Below are 20630 nucleotides of genomic sequence, written 5' to 3'. Positions count from 1 at the left end.
CCTTTATCTGAGCCTCACAATCGCCCTGGGAGGTCGGGATCATCCCCCCACTTCACTGAGGAGGAAACTGAGTCTGAGAGAAAAGTCACACTGTCTGGTTTCGAGGGTGGTGCTGGGTACAGAAAGCTGCTGAGCTTGAACCCACGTCCCTATGCGGCCAGAGCCCAAGATGACTTGGCCGCCCCGGAGACAGCCACCCTGTCCTTTCCCCACTTCGGGCTTCCAGTCCCATCTGGCTTGCAAGCTGTGTGTATTTCATTCTGCTCCCCAGAGCTGCCTCTTCACCAGGACAGCACTTAGCATGTTGTATTATCATCAACTGTTTGCGGCCATCTCTCCCCCGCTTGCTTCTGAGTGCTTCGAATCGGAGGCTCCAATCTGAAGGGATCTTGAGCGCGTGAATTTGTCTATGTGCTATCCCTCTGTGGAATATTTGCATCTGTCGTTGTGGACTCAAGAGGGGAAAGAGAAACTCTGAAACATCCTATACATCTTTGTCTGTCTAGGAGAGTGCCTGGCATGTTTTGATGAATGAATGAGTGAAAAAAAATAGCTGCTACGTAGGGTTGTCGTGCAGCTGGAAGTGCTGACATCTGTAACATCCCTAAAACAATGCTTGGCACGCTGGACATGTTTTAAGAAGCGTGGAGCTGTATGCTGAGTTGTAACTCAGAAGGAGTACTTACCCAGGAGTTAGGAATTTCATTAACCAGCTGTGTGGCATTAAAAAAGTCCCTTCCCTTTTCTGGGCCTCTGTTTCCCCACTTGTAAATTGAGAACACTGGGTTAAATGACCAGAAAGAAGTTATCCTTTCGTTGCTGATTTTTCATGTATGTTTCAACCCCTTCCCTTCACTCCACTCTCCTCCAAACACACACACACACACACACACACACACACACACACACACACACACATGCCCATCAATCTCCAAAATAGCATTCGGCTATCCCTCGGCGCTCTTTCTGTTTCATTTCCTTGACCAGAAGCTCCATGAGCTTAGTAACCTCTGTTGTCCATGTTCCTCAAATATGAAACAGCAATAATGTCCCCTCAGATTCATTTTATCAAAGAGCAAGATCTATTCTGTGGGCCAGGGTGTGCTGGTCCTAAATGAAAAGCAGAAGTCATTTCCAACTCACTTGCTCCATAAATGCAGGGGTTCTGCCAGCTGCCTTTGCACCAAGATGGAAAGAACATTTATCTTCACAAATGTAGGCGACACCGTGGAGGCAGCCCTGCAAGGGACAGGGGAAAAAGCCTTCCATTCCAAAAGGAGCGATGAGGCTGAAAAAGAAAATTTCCTCCTAGAACAGGAACAAAATCGCACTCCAGGGTCACTTCAAATTCTATAATTCTAGGCGTTAAGATTCATGGAATTTAAGATCCTAAAGTTGTGAGTGAATGTGTGTAATTAGTTGAATCTAAGCTTCTGTGAATCCTAAAATATTCTATGATTTCATGATTCAGTATTTTTTTTTTCTATAAGACTACAGCCCGGAATCATATGATTCTCAGATTCTAGTGACCCAAGGCAAGGGTTTTCCAACTAGTGGGTATATCAAAACCACCTGGGGGGCTTGATACTGTTGCAAACTCCTGGGATCCCATCTCAGAGATTTTGGTTCAGTCCACACGGGAAGATGCCCAAAAGTCTGCCATTTTTTTATCAAGCCCTCCACCCCAGTGGCTCTGAGCAAGAGTGGGCCATACAGTGGTTAGAGAGCCTATCATTCTAGATTCTGTGATTCTAAACGTTATCCTAAAAAGGCCTTTGGCTTATGAGTTTAGTGTTCTGGAGCTCTGTTATTCTGTTTCCATGTGCCTAAGGAGAGGATTCTAAGGTGTAAAAAACTGTCTTTCTGAGCAGGGCTTCACATGGGGGGAGGGGGAAAGGGACCAAGTGTCACAAGGATGGAGTGACATTCTGGAAGGGGAACCTCCTGAGGACACAACAAATTTTGATGCTTCACCTATTATGACTGAGCAAGTCTAGCACTAAGACTCAAATGAGGCTTGGTGGGATGCATTGTCTGGCTCTGGGGTGATTCGAGCACCTAGGGTCATTGGGAAGAATTTCTGATGGAAAGATTGGTCCAACCACATCCTCGAGAGTTGGAAGGGCTCAGATTGGACGAGGGGAGGCAGAAGTCCCAGTAGAGAGCTGGAAAAAGAACCAGGCAAGGGAGGAAGGATTTACCACCACAATATCCTCCCTGTGCCGGATGGTGGGGGAACCGCAGACTGGTGTGGCAGACATGAAAATGTAAGGTTTCAGGAAAGCTCAAGATGGGAGGGAGCTAACTGTGTGGGGATATCCCAGGGTACAATGCGTGGGCTGAGAAAGGACTGCTTTGACATGCTAATGAGTGCCTGGATCCGGGTGGGGATGGGATGAAGGGTGGCAGAGGACCTCCAAAGAGCTGGCAGGAGGACGCTGGGCTGGGGAGGAGCTCTGACTTGGGGGCAGGGCTCTGGGATAGAGAGGGGCTCCTCAGGGATTCCCACACACACACTATGTGCAACACCAATGAGTCATGGTTCAGATGGGGAGCCTGGAACCCTCTTTCTGAGAAACAAAAGTGGATAATGGAGAATCCAAAGGTTTATGCAGCTTCCTGCATGGGGCAAGAGCTAGCAGGTTGGGCTACCAAGGGTCTCTCCGGTGGGGGAAAATGGAAAAGGAGGGATCAGTCATATTCAGTGACGCATTTCGCCTGTATGCCTGCGCAGTGGGATAACACACTCCTGGCTGCACAGACACACCCGTTCGGCCCCAACAACGACAGTGACACATGTGCCAGTCCATTGTGACACACTTACATTTACACTCTTCCCACCAATGATGGCACCATTTCACGTTGACGGTAACATCCTGTCACCTGTATCATCTCTCGTTGACAGTGACACCTAGACATACGTCATTACACAGAAATGGTGGCATGTCCCCAGAGCCTTTGCATCTGGCACAGTCTATGTGAATAGTGCCTTCTGTGGTTGTACACTGCACAACCTGCACAGCTATACATGGCAACGATGTCTTACCCCCAAACCTTCACACAATGCCATTACACATCCCGCTGTAACAACAACCCTCTTGGCTGTATACCCCATGATACAGTCACACCAGGGACACTCCACATCCGGAAGGATACACCACCACACGCTGTGGATCACATGGCAACAGACCTACATCTGGCCTCCTAGCACCTATGTCCCTCCACATGGATGCTGTCCACTGCCGCCTACACGGTCCCACACTGGTGGGCACACGCACTTATGCACCATTGCACAACAATGGGTTTGCCTTCACATTGCTACTCCATGTTGAAAGAGACAGACTGGGCCCCTGGCCTTACATCCTGACCGTGGCACCCTCGCCATTATCAGTGACAAGATGGGAGGCACTCGTCAGATGAGCAAGTTGGCCTAGAGCCCTTCCCCTGTGCGCCACCCCCACAGTTCTGTTTCTGCCTCTGGCACACAGCCACCCCCTCAAACCAAGACCAATTCTGCCCCTCCAGGCTCAAGCTAGAATGGCAGGTTGTGGAGTCAACGTCTCCAGCACTCAGAAGCCTCCCTACACCCACCAGCTCAACTCCCAGCTGAGGTCAGCCCAGCCAGCAATCTCTTCCTCACATCCCACACTGCATCCAGAGTGCCCTCTGGGCTGAGACAACTGCAGGGAAGAAATGGGCTGACCTTTGGACAAACGCCGTTCTCACTGATCACTGCATTTATGGTCTGTAACAGTTGTCATTCTTCACACACTGTTCCTCGATCCTCACACAAAGTACTGACATTAGCTCTCTTGATTGGCTTCCTAGTGAACAGTCAAGGCACGTACACGTAATTTTAAAAATCTGTTCGAATCTGGCCCCCTGCCCCAGACCACAGGGCTCACAAATAGAAGTGGAGATCCAGCACAAGCCAGGGTGAGACACCTTGCAGAGCCACATCCATATTTTACCAGGTGACTCTTAGAAGCTGTCTACAGAGCAGGCTCCACAAGACCCTGAGGCTGGCTGGGGGAGGGGGACTCACAGCGGGCTGGATTAGAGATGCAGGAGATGAAGAAAATGCAGACAACCCACATGACACGAAGACCCTAATCTGGGTGTGAATTCAAGGCAGTTTTTTGTGTTTTTATTTTTTTTAAGTGAGAAACTGGAGAACAGGGAGGACGATAAATGTCAATGTGAAAAAAATCTGAAGAGCAAAAGTTACATTTCCATAGGCTGTGGGATATGTGTCAGAAGAGAAGCAGCGGGGGGGTGGGGGGGGGTGGGGGTGGGGGTGGGGGTTAAAGGACCCCAGAGCTGAGCATCAGGCAGGCCTGGGCTAGAATCCTGGCTATGCCAAAGACCCACTGCATCTCCCAGGAGATCGACGTCCTCATCTTGGAAACAGAGGTTTGTGTGAACTAAAGGAGAGAATGTAATTTATGCAAAGCACCAAACTAAGTGCCTGAGATATAATGGGGGCCTGATGGTTGCTATGACTAGTAGTATTATAATCATTAGAAAATGGTTATAATATTTAATGACTTTTCTACATTGACAGTGGAGTATTTAGGAACTATGTCTAGGCTGGCAAGAGTGAACAGGGAGCAAGGATTCAGCTGTCCGCCATCTTTCTTCAACAGAAAGTATCAGTAGCTAAAGTGCCCTGATTTGCCCCTAATCATTCAACAGGATGAAGCCAACAAGGCTTGACTGAGCTGTCCTTTTATCCACCAGTAAGATTTTCTGCAGCTGACATGATTCATGTCAGCTCATACAGTATTTTATAGATTCACAGAAGCTTGGGTTCAAAGGGGGCTTTAGCTGTCACCTGCCACCCACCTGTCATTTTCCAGGGAATGGAGAACTCACTACCTAACATGAGGCAGTCCACGCTATAGCTAGATAGCTCCAACTGACAGAAGACTTTTCCTCTTAGAGCTTCTGTCTGCCTGCCTTTACCTTTCCCCCATTGCCCTAATTCTGTCTTCAGGGCTGATGAAAACAATAGTACTCCATTTTGCTTGCAGTGGTCATTCATTCAACCACAAGCATTTCCTTAGCACCTACTTTGCCAGGCACCATGCTAAGTGCCAGAGTTATAAACTGAGCAAGACTTGGCCCATCAGCATTCTCTCCTCCAGATGAAACACCCTCAAATCCTTCAACTTTCACCCATGTGACATGATTTCCAGACACCCGCCACCAAACTACCCTTTTTTTTCCCTAAACATATGCAAGCTTATTGAATCCATTTTTTAAAAAATATTTTTAATGTTTATTTTTGAGAAAGAGACAGAGACAGAGTGTAGTGGGGGAGGGGCAGAGAGAGAGGGGGAGACACAGAATCTGAAGCAGGCTCCAGGCTCTGAGCTGTCAGCACAGAGCCCAACATGGGGCTTAAACCCACGAACGGTGATATCATGACCTGAGCCAAAGTTGGACCGACTGAGCCACCCAGGCACCCCTAAACTATCTTAAAGTATGGTGTCCAGAACTGAGCTCAGTATTTTTCTGAGGGCTAAGTTGGATGTTTAGCCCAGCTTGGTTGATGTCTCTATTTTTTTAATGTTTTATTTATTTGAGAGAGAGAAAGAGAGAGAGAGTGGGGGAGGGATGGGAGAGAGGATCCAAAACGGGCTCTGTGCTGACAGCAGAGAGCCCGATGCAGGGCTCAAACTCACGAACTGTGAGATCATGACCTGAGCCGAATGAAGTAGGAGGCTCAACTGACTCAGCCACCAGGGCATCCTGGTTGATGTCCATGTTAAAGACAATGCCCATTGGGGCGCCTGGGTGGCGCAGTCGGTTAAGCGTCTGACTTCAGCCAGGTCACGATCTCGCGGTCCGTGAGTTCGAGCCCCGCGTCAGGCTCTGGGCTGATGGCTCAGAGCCTGGAGCCTGTTTCCGATTCTGTGTCTCCCTCTCTCTCTGCCCCTCCCCCGTTCATGCTCTGTCTCTCTCTGTCCCAAAAATAAATAAACGTTGAAAAAAAAATTAAAAAAAATTAAAAAATAAAAAAAAACAAAGACAATGCCCATTGTGGAAAAACCCCAACTGTAAGTAGAGGGCTGCCAGCCAGGTCCCATTCACCGAGCTTCTGCTCTGGAAGAACAGGAAGAAAGGAGGGAGAAGGAGAGAGAGGAGGAGGACTGTGAGTCTTAAAATGGCATAATATCAGATCTCCCTGCCCAGAACTCCCCTCAGGCATTAGTGGCAAGTCTAAGTCACTCTAATCAAACAGCCTCCCCACTGCCCCCCCCATTAGTGTCTGCCTCAGGAAAAGAAAGAAAATTAGAAATGAGCATGCTGATGGCCCAACACAGTGTTAAACAGAACTCAGCCATAAATGAAGGGCTTTCCCTATACCAAGCCCCATAGCCTATAAGGGGAGAATAGAGATGAGCTTCAGAAGATGACTCTCCAGGTAAGAAGGGTGGTTCCGCCAATGGCCTCTGACCTGTGGAAGTCCCTCACTTTGAGGACTCTGCTGTGAACTTGTGTAAAGGAATAGTCCCCTCCTTTTGGAACAAAAATCACACAAATCACACCTCCTTCCTCTCCCAATCCTGTCCCTCTGCAGCTCTTGCTGCTTCCTCCTTGGAAGGAAGCCATCCCCTTACAGAGCAGAAGTCATCTACACTCTGACATAACCCTGATTGATGCACAAACTCCTGCAAATCTTTCAAAGGCCTGATATAAGGCCCCTCTTCCCCTAAGTCATTTTCTTACAGATCGGTCTGGATTAAAGGAAGCATTTTAGAGCCAAAAGATGGCAGGCAGAATGGAAAGACTCATTAGGAGAGAGTAATAAAATGAGAAATGAGTGTAAGTGGGAGAGGAAAGTCTTGAGGGATATGGACAGATGTCCCCCTACCTCTTGGAGGTCCCATTTCCGCCCTGGGCCTACAAGAGAAAGAAATAGGCTTCTAGAATAAAGTTTGCGACAGATTCCTTATTCTGCACAGGATACCAGCTCTACAAGGGATTGGCAATCAGCGAATTTTGCAGCAATCTTCTCCCTCTGGGTCTACAGGAAGGACTCCTTAGCCCCTATTGGAGCCTTACCACATGATCCATCAATGTTTCTTGAGTACTCCTGTGGCAGGACATGATGCTGAGGGGCCGTAAAGATGGTCTGATGGTGGCCCTGTCCTATAGGAGCTCACAGGCAAGAGGTAAGCAAAATAGAGCAACAATTGCCTCTAAAACAGGCATGTGTCTAGGGATGGCAGAAACCCTGAGAAGAGTGGGACCAATTCTTCCTGGAGGAATCAGGAGGACTTTCCCAAGCAGGTGATCTTTGAGTTTTGCTTTAAAGAACCCTTCCTCCATCCCCTGACCCATCACTGTGCCCTCAGTGCATTGAAGCAACAAGCTTGTGGTCCTAAGAGCTTTGGCCAGGACAAGTGGCTTCAGGGGGGGGATTAGCGGGGGTGTCTTCTGGGGGCGGGGGTGGAGGGGACAGCGAAGGGTGGAGGAGGAAGGAGAGTAGAGAGAGAAAAGAGGGGAGAAGGAGGAAGAATGGGAAAGGGAGAGGAAGGGGGAGGAGGAAGAGAGGAGAGAGGGAGGAGAGAGGGGGGAGAGAGAGAGGAGAGAGAGGAGAGGAGAGGAGAGGAGAGGAGAGGAGAGAGAGAGAGAGAGAGAGAGAGAGAGAGAGAGAGAGGTTTGAATTTCCCATCTGGAAGGGGAGCGGTAGCACGTCAGGGCCTGGCTGAGGGGCGTGATTGGAGGGCGCCTCAGGCAGCCGCCCGCGGCAGCGGCAGCCGCGGCCCCAGCTCGCCTGGTGGAGTTGCACGAGGCGGCGGCGGGAGCTGGAATAGCAGAAGGAACCGCCTCGCTGAGTACACCCGGAGCCCTGCAGTGGCTCAGACGGTTTCGTGGACCGCCAGGTCGGTGCTGACCACGGGCCGGGAGGGCGGAGCCGGGCTGTGGGCAACAGGGTCCCGGCTCTCGCCGTGAGGCTGCAGGGCAGCCTGGGAAGCTGGGGAGTACGGCTTTCGAGGGGACAGCTCCCCAAGACTGGCCAGGCGCCGGAAAGGGAGGCTGAGCGGCAGCAGCTGGGACCCTCCTGGGCGCGCTCGCCGTGGTGCTGAAAGGACAGCTCCCCGCGAGGGTGGAGCGAGCAAGCGGAGGGAAGAGAGTTAAACCTGGGCAAACTGGGAAGGAGGAGTGGGCCCCGAGTCGGAGACCTCCGGGCAGAAGCCCAAAACAGCCCTGCTCCCGGAGAACCAGGACCGCCCCGAGGGCGGCGGGAGACTCAAGTCTGAACCTAGAGAACAACTTCGAGCTCGCGGGGGTGGGGATTGGGGGGGGGGGGGGGGAGTCGATCTAAGCTACTTCAGGCTGTGGTTCACCCGGAACCCTCCAGTGCCCTCTTCGCCCCGGAGGAGGGAGCCGCCCCCGAAGGGGTTCAGGCTCCTGGAGTGAGTCAGAGGGCGCCAGGAGGGGGGCGGAGAGGCCGAAGGTGGAGGGGAAGAAAGCTTAAAACGTCAACTGAAGGTGAGGGGCCAAAGGGACTATTTGTCCTCAGAGGAGGAGGAGCCAAGGTTTGGCCAGAGCACGTTCTCTGCCTGGGGTAATTAGTTACCGTCCCTTCTAAGGCCTTCGCAGGCCCCACTCTGCCCCCTCCCCCATCAAAGTTTGATACCTGACTGGGTCTTGGGGTTGAAGCTTTGTGTGTTGGGGGAGGGGCGCTCTCAGCGGCCAACCGAGAGCTCCAGGGCAGAGCTGCTGGCTCGTCTCCGCAGGGGAGCGGGAGAGGGACGCCTAGATTCCTGTCCTCTTCTGCCGAGGGAACGCTAAGTCCCCGCCACTTCCGCTTTTCTGAGGGAGCCGATTCCCTATCCCCTCCCATCCTCCACTGCCCCTTCCCCTCCCCCAGTGCTTCTCTTTTCCAGGGGCGTATGGGGGGGGGGGGAGTGGAGGGGGAAGTAAGGGGCATCCTCTGTCTCTAACATCGCCATTAGCGTAGGGTCCCCTGCGAAAAGCAAATGAGTGTTGGATTGAGTTGCGGTGAATATAGGCTGGACTTGAGCCATAAGAACAGAAAAACAGCCACAAGGACAAACACTGCAGGTGCCCGAATCTGCTTGTCGGATGGCGGGGCCCAGTCCCGAAAACCGGTTGGGGCTCAGACGGCCAAGCCTGAGGAGGTGCCTCCGCTGCCTTCGGGTTGGGACAGGCTGGACAAAGTCGAGGAGGGAAAGCTGAAGATGGGTCCTAGGTCCTGGGCGCGCTAAAGGCACGGAAACGTGCTGCGGCGGCAGCCCTCCCTCTCCCCTTTTTTGTCTCCCCTCCCCCAGCCCAGCATCACCACCACCCCCACCCCACAACCACCACCACCACCACCACCACCCTTCCCGCGCGGGGATAGACCAAGGTTTCCCGCAGAACCGCTGAGGAGCGCCTCCTGGCGGTCTGGCCAAAATCCTCAACTGCATGCAACCTGCCCGACCTCAGCACTCCTACAGGCATATGGCAAAATATCTACACACACGCCTGCACACACGCTCACGCAGGCTCACACGATGCCTAAGTTCAGAGTTAGACATGCAGGATCATACTCTGAACGCGTAGACTCTCACATACTCGCTGACACACAACATTAAATTCAACCTAGCAAATACGTCATGAGGCTCTACCATGAACCAGGAGATATTGTGGACTCTGGAATAAGGGAAATGAACAAGATACAAGCCCTCCCCTAAAGGGAGCTCAGAGCGATCTGGAAAGGAAACACACACAGCTGGACAGAGCACATGAGCTGGAGGCAGGCAAGGCTGCAGTAGAAAAGTACCCTGGGTCTCAGAAGAGGAAGACACCATCACATCTCACCCAGGAGATCCAGGATATTTCATAAAGGCAGTGATGTTTGAGAGGGCTCTTTGAAAATTAATATTGCTGCTGCTGATGATGATAACAGTGATGATGATAACCATGATAGTGATGATAGGTAATATGTATTAGCACCTACTATGTGCCAAACACTAGGCTGAGCACTTTATTTGCATAATCTCATTTAATGCTCACAACATGTCTTGGGGATGGGCAGTATTGTCTCCATTTTACAGATGAAAAAAGATTAAGTCATTTGCTCAAGGTCACTTAGTAAGTAGTGGAGTCAGGATTAGAACCGACAGAGATGAAGTTAAGGGGTTCCCAGGCTGTAAAATGAACAAATACCCAGTGGTTTTCAAATAGAAGCAGAGCCACATGCAAAAGATGAGAAATGAATGGCAAGGCAGGCAGGTGCTAGACTGTACAGGATTTGAAGGTCAGCACAAGGACCCTCTGGCCAGTTTAACAAGACCATGGGGAGCCATTGCAGGGTGTGTTTGATGAGCAGATCTGCCATTTAGGAAGATTAATTGGACAGCCATGTGGAGGATGGGTAAGAGCTAAGGGAGGGACAGACATAGAGGTTATGCACAAATCCAGAACCTTGAAGTCCTGAGCCAAGACATTAGCAGTGTAGGAGAAGAGGGTGTAGATGCAGGAAGCACCATGAAGCTACAGTCTCTGGACTCCTCTCTAGCATCCCATCCCAATTTTAACTCACCAATTCCTTGTGTGGTCTTTTGTCCGGTGTCTACCTCCCCAGCTAACTGAATGCTGTGAGAACAAATGTGACTCCCTTGTTCCCTGCCACAGCCCCAGCACCGAGAACAGTGCCTGGCAGAGTAGATGCCCAAAGAATATTGGGAGTGAGTGAGTGCATAAGTGAAGAAGTCACTGACTCTAGAGTTTTCAGTTGAGGCGATTGGAACAAGACATGCTGGAAGAAAAGGTGGTTGGGTGAGGGAAGCGAGGATAAGATCAATCTTTGGATAGACTGAATTTGAGATTACCCATGTGGCAATATCCAGCAGAAAGTTAAATGTGTGAGTCTGGGGGCTGGGGGTGGTCTGTGACTAAAGAAGGGCATAAATCAATAGGGTTAGGTGAGATTCCCAAGGGAGACAGTGGAGGAATAAGGGACAGTAGGAGGAGAAAGAGGGAGAGCGATTGCTTGGATAACATCTACATTTTAAAGAAAAGAAGTCAGTAGAGGGGAGAAAGATTTGTCTGAGAAGTAGGATGAAGACCACAGGAGTGCCGTCCTAGAATTCAAAAGATTCAAGAAGAGGGCTGAAAAATAGAGGGATGAGGAGAGAGTAGAGTCATCACCAGTATCTGATGCTACAGAGGGATGGATGGAGGAGCTTCAGAGCAGTGAAAACACTCCAGGATCTGGCATTCTGGAGGCCTCTGGCGACTCCAACGAGGGCAATTTTGGTGGCAGTGCAGAGGCAGCAGATCTCTGATCTCACAGAGCTGCAGGGCTGACCTGGAGCTGAAGAAGTGGAGACACCAAATGGACACCCCTTCATCACAAAGGTAGAGGACAGAGATTAAGGGAGTGGATAAAGAGACCTATCCAGGAGACTGAGGATGTGAGGAAGAGAGAGCACGAAAAGATCAAGTAGGAGGTATAAGGAGAGAAGATCTGCAGTACCGGTGGATAGATTAACTTCAGCAGGAAGGAGGGGGACCTCGTCCTCAGAAGCTAGCAGGGAAAGTGGCAGATCTCATACCAGTTGGCATTAATCATTTTGAGAGTGATAGCAGTCACCATGTGCTGAGCTCCCCACTGCCACCATGTGCTAAACACATTATTTCTAACCTTTCAAAGTGGCACGTAATCCTCACTGTATGAAGAAAAGAGGCTAAGTCAATTACTTACTATCTCACAGCTAAAAAGTAGCAGGTTCAGGATCGGAGTCAGGTATGCCTGACCCAGGGCTCACAAGTCTTCCAATGCACCTGTGGAAGGAGACAGAGTAGGAGGACCCTGGGCCTTGAGAAATTGGTTGGGAGAACCTCAACAGGCTGAACAATAAATTACTTAATAGCTGAGAGAGCCACGTTGGGGGTGAGCAGCAGGACTTTGGGATGGACCCAAGAAGCTGCTAAATAATCCCAGCAGGCCTCAATAAGGGTAAGGGGGCACCTAGAATGACAGAGATGTAAGTATCCAGAAGACTCAGGCCTCAAGTGAGTAGATGTACTTTGCAAACTGGGGGGCCGGGAGGGATCGTAATCAATGTTTGCTGAATGAATGCTTAGAAACAGAAGAGTCTGGAGAAGGAGATGGTGTGGTGATAGAGACATGGTATGTTAACTTTGAATGGTGCCATGGGACATCCAGAGGGAGGTGTCCAAGAGGAAGGCAAGTGCATATCTTGATTTATTTGTTGTCTATTTCCCTGTGCACAAACACACACACACACACACTCACCGCCCACCCCCCCCCCACACACACACACTCCAGAATGTAATCTGCATGAGGGCAGGGTTTTGTCTGTTTTGTTTACTCATATATCCCCGGTGCCTAACACCCTGCCTGGTACATAGGAGATACTCAATATTTGTTGGATAAATGACTACAGGGGTCTAGAGCCCATATAAGATGTCTAGGTATCATTAAAGCCCAAGAAAGGATGAGTTGCCCTAGGGAAGCATTAGAGAGGAAAAAGAGATGGGAGCCAAAGTCCGGGTCCTGGGGAACACTCGTATTGAAGAGCGGAGAAGAACAAGAGGAGGCAGCAAAGCTGGGATGGGGAAGGGCGAGGAGCACTAGGAGAGGAAAGAGAGCAGTAGGACATGGGGGAGAGGAAAGAACTGAGTCACAGAGCCAAGACAGGAGAAGGATTTGAGGATACAGTGGGGGTGGCCAGCAGTTCAAAGGCTGCAAAACTGCTCCAACCGAACCACTGGGAAGTGGGCCCAGAAGATCATCTGGTTCAGGAGAGAGACTTGCCAGAGCAGCAAATTAGGGATGAGACTGAACCTAAAGCCCAGGTGCCCTGTGGACCAATTTGAAGCATCTCAGATTAAAGTCCCATGTCTCTACTACCACCTGCAAATTCCTTGAGCTGCATGTAAACACAGAGGAGGAACCCAATAGTTCCTGAAATCATTTGATTATTAAATTGTTCATTTCCTCTTCTTAGAAATGCAGTTTCTTTACAATGTTTTTCAATCCAGCAAAAACATCTTAATTGACTGAGCGGAGCCGCCTTCACACTCAGAATTCTGGGTCGGGGTGGGTTCTCTTACATTTCCTGGAAACCCTGCTCCGACACATCCTCACAAATATGCAGTCAGCAATGGCCAACATTAAGGAGCAGCTGCTACATACCCAGTCACTTGACCAGTGTCTCCTCTTCTTCAAACACCAGTACAAGGGTAGGCTTAATACTCCCTCGCTGTCCTGGAGCAAACTGACACTTCCCCAGGGTGGCCACAGCCAGGGAGCCCGGACTTCTAACCAGGTGTGTCTGATGCCAAAGCCCCTGGGGATATTTTTCTACTTCGTTATGATTTGCTCTCCTCAAAACAACCTGTCAGGTGGTATAATCATGTAGAAATCCTCAAATAAACTCTCGGGCCCCATTTGATGGAAAGATCTCAGTCTGCTGATATGTCTTCTCATTTTGAAAGAAATGAAGAAAATCATCAACAAACAGCCAGTGACCTTGAACTCAACCTGGTTGTGATATCCAGCCTGCTTCTCTGCCACCACTTCCCTTTTGTCTCCCAGCAAATCATAAAGCCCCCAAGGCTGTGTGGGCTGAAAGGCCTTGGGGAGTAGGCCTCACCCCACGTGACCACATCACCCTTTAGATAGGTCAGGGATGTTCCCATCTACACCCAAAAAGTGATTTGCGATGGCTTTGTCTATGAAAAGCCAGTGATGAAACTGAATGGTTAAAATAAAAAGGAAATCTCTCAGAGTTACAGTATCAGGGTTCAAATTCTCAAGGATGTGGGGGGAACGAGGTAGAAGGAGGTCAAGGATGGAGGGAAGCTCCAAGCTCTCTACCCTCCCCGCCCCACTAACATTGGGATCTTGCATACTGAGATTCTCATTAAGATTTTATTTGGAGAAAATGTTCTGAGGCCAAAAAGGAAAGAATAAAAAATATAATAAAAATTGAAAGTTGGTAATTTAGAGAGAAGAGGAGGACTAACACAGCTGAGTGCTTACAAGGCCCGTGCTCAGTACTTTAAAGGCCCTAAGCCCCAAGAAGATTATCATGTCTCCAACCCCCATGTGTAATTCAAAATAAAAATCAATATTAAGCTATAAAACACAAAACTTACATGTTTCCTGAAATAAAAGTAACTTATTTCTCCATTTGCCTAATTTCAGAAGTCTGGATATGTTCGTCCAAGCTGACTGTTCTCAGTTTTTCACTGGCCTCTGATTTGCTGGGGCCCTAATCCCCTGCTCATTCCATCTAGTGGTTGGCCCAGTGGCCCAGGCTGGAATTTTCTCCAGTCTCCACAGTAGCCCTGGGAAAAGAGGCACTGCCATTCTATCTTATGGAGGAGGAAACTGGGGCTTAAGGAGGTTCAGGAACTAGCTGAATGTCACATGGTGAATAAGGAATGAGGGTGGCACGAGAACCCAGCTCTGCCTGACTCCAAACTCCCCCTTCTTTCTAGCACTCCTGGACTCAATCCAATTAAAGCCATACGGGCAAGATGAGGTTTTAAAATCGGAAGCAAAAGATATTTGGCCACACATATGTGCCTGGCACGCAGCAAGTACTCAGGAAATAGCCCCTTTCCATTGAGTGCCAGAGCACTGGGTCTTGGCCTGGGCTGATGCAGCCTGGGGCCCGAACCAGGGTGAGGCTGCTGTCTGTCTGTACAGAGGCCTCTCCCATCTGATCCCTGACTCCACTTTTGCAGGTTGACACATATCTCTGAGCCAGGCCTTGTCAGGAGCCCTGCATGCAACCTTGGCTGCGAGCTAAGGCACGCTAACTAGAGCCGGCGTCATGGACTTCGTCATGAAGCAGGCCCTTGGAGGTGAGTCCCGCACCCTTCACTCCCCGACCTGGGTCTCAATCCAGGTGGGAGGGGCCCGCAGAGCACCAAGTCCTTCTATCCCCAGCCCTGGTCCCCCCTGACCCCATCCTCTCCTTCCCTACCCCACCCGATGTAGGGGCCACCAAGGATATGGGGAAGATGCTGGGGGGAGAGGAGGAGAAGGACCCAGACGCGCAGAAGAAGGAGGAGGAGCGACAGGAAGCACTGCGGCAGCAGGAGGAGGAGCGTAAGGCCAAGCATGCGCGCATGGAGGCTGAGCGTGAGAAGGTCCGGCAGCAGATCCGAGACAAGGTCAGCATCACCCATCCGTCCGGGTGGGAGAGTAAGGAACTGAGGTCAAGACGGTCCCCCCAAACCCCGGCCTCAGGCTCCCCTGAATCCCTGCTCTCACTTTAGACCTAACTCTCACTAGGTTTCTTCCTCATAGGGAGAAAGGAGTGTCACAGGAACACCTACCTCCCTCAAAGGAGGGTTATGGGGATTAAGTAAGATAATGCACACGATAAGCGCTCCCGAATGTTTGCTGCTATGGTCCGCAGTCTTGTGCCCAAGACTGGAGACCAAATGTTTGCAATCCAGAATTTGGGAATTTGGGGAAAGTACCGTAGTGCCCTAAGCACCTGTTATTGTTACGTGTCACTCTCAATGGGTCTGCAGCTGCCACCTGATGCCAAGCAGTTCCATACATGTCTAGTCTCACCACTGCAAAAAAACAAGGCTATAAGTAGCCTCCCATCAGCTCAGATCGAGTTTTGTCATCGAAACCTATGGGAGGACTTTCAGATGTGAAATCTTGGGGGATGTCAGAAGGGCAGAGAAGTTATTATGGGCAGGTATTAATTTTAAAGGAAACCCTATGCACCGACTCTCTTTTCTGGAACACCTGCCGAGAACAGGCACAATCCCATAAGGAAGGTATCCTTATCCCTATTTTATAGATGAGAGGACTAAGGCTTGGGGAGTTTCCATGAGTGGCGGCCCCGGATGAGCCAGCTTGACCTTGAGATCCAGCTCTCTCCTTGCCCCATTCATGTTCATGTCTGCCCTCCCCCCTTCCCAGTACGGGCTGAAGAAGAAGGAAGAGAAGGAGGCAGAGGAGAAGGCAGCCCTGGAGCAGCCCTGCGAGGGAAGCCTGACCAGGCCCAAGAAGGCTATCCCTGCAGGTTGCGGGGATGAGGAGGAGGAAGAGGAGGAGAGCATCCTGGACACGGTGCTCAAATACCTCCCCGGGCCACTGCAGGACATGTTCAAGAAGTAACTGGCCCTCCTGCCCTGTTCCCACTCCACTTGTTACTTTTTTTTTTTTTTTTTTTTTTTTTTGGTTCTTTCTTTTCATTCAGTTAAGTCTCAGTTCTGAAGGGGAAAACCTCAGTTGACCTCTGCCCCCCTTCCCTGGCCAGGACTCCTCCCCCTCAGCACTCCCTCACACCCCCTTCATCCCAGAGTATTCAGCCCCCACCTCACTTCCCAGTTGCTTGAAAAAGGGAAGACAGCTTCCCCCAGCAGGGGGCGTTGAATCCAGTGCCAGAGGCACTGAGGGCCCCCTCCAGAAGCCTAAGGTCTGTGCTAGTGTGGTAACCCCCATACATTCCTTCATGCACCCCACTGCCAGGAGGACCATTGTCCCCAGCCAGCCAAAGTAATGACACATTCCAGCCCTGCCCAGCATGCCGACCTTTGGCCTCTGACCCACAGTGGGCCTCTAGGTCAGGGTAGGGGCACTGAGTGGCCTGGTTCTAAGGAAGGGAGTCAGGGTAAGCCTGCCCTGTGAGGGCCCAGCCTGAGAGGCCCTGTTGTATTCTGGCCAGGCCTAGGTCTGGGCAGGAGGCTGGGGCTCTCCTTCTTCCCTCCCCCTGAGATGACACCCAGCCCAGGAGCACTCCTCTCCCAACCCCCACCTGAAGAGGCATGGCCCCTGCCAAGCCAGTCCCTCCAAATGGATCCTCTTTGGACTTTGACTCATCTGTGGAGAGGCCCCAGGGTAGAGCAGCCCCTTGTCTCCCCCCTCTCTGCTTGGGTCCTGGGGCCCCACTGCCAGGCTGGGCCCAGTTTGCCCAGCCAAGGGGCTTCCCAGACCCCCCAGAAAACACTTGGAGCCATTGGGCAGCGATGGCCCATGCCATGGGACCTCACCATTGGTACAGCCAAGCTGCCCCCATTCCTATCCACCCCACTTCCCCAACCCATCCTGTTCATGTGCTTCCAGGGCCCCATGGTCCCCAGGAGGACCCTTCCTGGCCAAAGCCCCAAGCCTTTGGGGAGAAGCCAGTTCCCACTTGACAGAAGGCATCTGTCCATTCATCTCATTGGCCAAGAACAAACTCTCCTCTGGGATGTGTGAAAATGGCATTTGTTCCCTCCACCCCAAACTGTCAAGGCCTCCTGCTCAGTCAGTTGTGTGAGAACCAGGGGGCCTTGGAGCAAATGAGAAAGGAAAGTGTGTGTGCATGCACACATGCGTGTATGTGGCAGAGACTGCATCAGCAATTGTGCGTCCAAAGATTGTACATATGGGTGCATTGTCAGTGTGTGTGTGTTGAGACTGTATGTGTATGTTAATCATACCCTTGTGTTAGAGATTGTATATGTTAGGCAGCCTTGTGTATGTGTGTTTGTTTGAGGGGGTATGTATGAATTGAAATTATGTCATATCTGTTTTCTAGCCATCTTATATGGGTGGTCAAGTTTGCATGTGTTAGCCTGTATCTGCATGTGTTTTCAAAATAGCAGGAGTGTCTGCAGCAATGGGTATGTGTTAGAAGTTGTACAGTGTGTGTCTGAGAGACTGTCAGATGTGCTGAGAGTGTTGTGTGCATGTGTGGCTCTGAATAGGCACTTGTGTGCAGAATGTGTGCTTCGGGAGAAAGAACATAGGTTACATACCCCCTTCTTGGCCTCCAAACCATTGGCCGTGGGTGGCCACATCCAACAGGAGACCTTGTCCTTGGCCTAGAGTCCTCCCGCCCTTGGAGGGTTCCTGCCTGAGGTCCTCAGAAGTCCACTGGGACTGACCCTGGCAGTGCCCCAAGAAGCCATGCTGGGCCCTCATCGGGGCCTACCCCAAAAGCAGGGCCCAGGGAGGGGGCGACTTGCCTGCCCCCGAAGCTCCTGCCTCATTGACCCCAGTTTGCATTCTGCAGGTTTTCCATTTTAGTGGATTTATGCTTTTATTTCAGAGACAGACATGTGTCTTCTCTGTCCGTTTCCAATAGTTAAAGCCATATCAGTTAGACTGCAATACTTTAAAGATGAGACAAAACAATCCATATGTTTAGGGAACTAGAAAAATCCCCTGGTCTGTCCCTTCTCTAGGGAGCAGGGCTCCAGCAGCTCTAGCTCCCTGGACTTGCCCTTCTCCCCCGCCCCCTCCCCCTCCCCTGTGCCCTTGTGTCCTGCCCCACCAAGGGGCCTGTGTCTGTGCCTGTGTCTGTGACGGGGAGCCACCTCGCACCCCTATTGTCTGCTTGTCTGTGTCTCTAATCCTGGGCAGGATGGTCATTCTCTGGAGCCCTGGGGTCCTGGGACAGAGATAGGCAGGGCGCAGTCAAGGGGCCCCAGGCTTCCCCAGACCCTGTGTGTGAGCCCCAGCCAGACACAGATGTGGATCCCAAGTGTTTGAAAACGTCTCCCCCTTGACAGGGGCCCACAGATCTCAAAGGTGGTGCCAGAGCACAGAAAATGACAGATGGGCAGCAAAGACTGAGGCCCAGGGAGCTTCAGATGAGCAGGGGAACACAGCCATGCAAGATATCCCAGGTGGACCTGAGGGACACCAGCCCCTCAGAGAATGTCCCTGGTGGTCTCCACAGCCCTTCTGCACCGCCAGCGGGCTCTGGATTTTTCCCATAGGAGAGTACCCTCCAGGCTGGCTGGATGAGTCTGGCAAACATCCCAGACTCTTCCAGAATCCTCAGGCCTACCCCTGAGCAGAACTAGAGGTCTTCCTGGAGGCAGGAGCAGGGGAGAATTTCGGCATGGGGCATACCTGGCTCCAACCACTGCCAGGTGATCAACTTCAGGTCCAGAGAGACATGATGACTGTCATTCCCGATGCAGACCTGTGGAAAGAAGCTAGTGTGTGACCCAGTGAAGATGTTGTGTGCAACACACTCAGGTGGAGGGAGAGGGGGTACAAAATATGTGTTGGGTGTGCTCTAGCAGGGAAGAGATGTTTACGTGATGTACCTGGGGTGGGAGGTGTGTGTGACCCACGGGATGGGAGGGGGATGAGTGTGTCACACCTAAATGGGGCAATGCATGTGATACACTTAGGAGGCTGTGGTAGGGAGGGAGCAGTCCCAGAATTCAGTGCACACATGCAACATACCAGGGAGACATTCTTCAGCTAGAGAAATAAGAAGGAGCAATCATTTGTATATGGTGCAAACAATGAGATGCAAGGGAGTGGGCACCACCTGATGTGGGCATGCGTGGTTGCCAGGGAAGGCCACTGCCAGGCTTGCGTGCCTGGGAGCTCATCCTCAAGAAAGGAGGGAGAAGGCTTCTCTGGATCGCCCATGCCGGTGCCGGCAGCGAGCCAGGATTTCCATACATGCACATCCTCAGCTCCAGGTTCAGAAGCTCCAGGAAGTGGCAACACTGTGTGGGGTCTCCTCCAAAGGCAAGCAGGAAGTCAAGAGACCCTCTTAAGTATGGGGGTGTGTGTGTGTGTGTGTGTGTGTGTGTGAGAGAGAGAGAGAGAGAGAGAGAGAGAGAGAGAGAGAGATGGAGACAAGACAGAAAGGGAGAGAGAGAGGGAGGGAGGGCACAGAGGGAAGAGAGACAGAGAAGGGGAGAGATAGTGAACTGAAGTATTTCAGCAGCCCAGGCCCCTCTCAGGTGGCCTGATGAGGAAAGAAGCTACCCCCACCAGGCTATGGCTAGAGCCCCAGTCCTGAGAGTCCTGCCCCTAGATGGCAGGGTTGCCCCCCCCCCCCCCCACTGCCCAACTGCTCCATCCTTCGAGGGCCTCATAGGCCCTTGACTGGACAGGCAGCTGGGGATCAGATGGCTCAGATAAGGGTATGCCTGAAGATATGCCTTCCCCCACATGTCCCCTACTCCCCTCCCTGCTCCTGCTGTCCACCTTCTTCACTGGGGAGAGGTTGGAAGGTGCTCCCACTGGCCCTGGGATGGGGGTGGGGGTCCTAGTGAGACCCAGGTGAGGATGACCATCCTGCTCTCGCGGGGGAATCCCTTTCCCACATCTGTGCTGTGTCCTTGTTGCTCTGCTTTCTTTAAATGTGTCAGTGCCTGGGGGGAGGGGAGGGGCACCCCCTCATGCCCCCTGAACCTGACCAAAAGCCATGGCTGTTGCTCCCCCCTTTGTATGACGCAGATGCTAAGATGTACCAAACCAACCATGACAACAAAGAAAAGACCTTGTACAGCAACTCTTAGTCTGTCTGTCCTTTTCTGTCTGTTGGCACCACCAGGGTTACATGGGGCAACAGCTAAGGCAAGGGGGGCTGACCTGCAATGTTCAAGAGGTCTCAGAAAACCTCCCATTTTACCCTGACTTCTGGCTGGGACATTGGAAACAAATGAAGGCCAGAGTCAGGGCTCGCCCCCAGAGATCAGCGCCACTCACCTCCCGCCCTTCAAGTTCAACTGTACGAAAACCCCCCAGAGCTGGTGTTCCAGCCTGGTCACAATACCCCACACCCATCTCTGGCCATCCTTCTCTGAAAGCTCCCTGGGATATGGCGTGCCGACATGAAGCCAAGAACCATGGGTGGGCAAAG

The 20630-nt window shown here is 51.4% G+C and overlaps 1 protein-coding gene across 3 annotated transcripts in view; it reads left to right on the top strand.

Annotated features, from left to right (window-relative positions):
* The window catches only part of CPLX2 (complexin 2), an 84202-nt gene extending 63917 nt beyond the window's left edge, over nt 1-20285 (top strand). The window contains exons 1-4 of one of the 3 annotated variants that reach the window (XM_015072708.3): nt 7040-7181; nt 14746-14865; nt 15002-15177; nt 15947-20285. In XM_015072708.3, the coding sequence (XP_014928194.1) occupies nt 14835-14865; nt 15002-15177; nt 15947-16144 (405 nt within the window). In that variant the 5' untranslated portion in view covers nt 7040-7181; nt 14746-14834 and the 3' untranslated portion in view covers nt 16145-20285. Of the gene's footprint in view, nt 1-7039; nt 7182-7593; nt 7896-14745; nt 14866-15001; nt 15178-15946 lie in introns of those variants that run through there. The other 2 variants (XM_027034873.2, XM_015072707.3) reach the window with 2 other exon arrangements.
* Nucleotides 20286-20630: the final 345 nt, after the last annotated feature.

The sequence above is a fragment of the Acinonyx jubatus genome, chromosome A1 (genome assembly GCF_027475565.1).
Source record: "Acinonyx jubatus isolate Ajub_Pintada_27869175 chromosome A1, VMU_Ajub_asm_v1.0, whole genome shotgun sequence".
Taxonomy (NCBI): Eukaryota; Metazoa; Chordata; class Mammalia; order Carnivora; family Felidae; genus Acinonyx; species Acinonyx jubatus.
The sequence above is the reverse complement of the archived record's forward strand: the minus strand, read 5'-3'. Positions and strand labels throughout refer to the sequence as shown.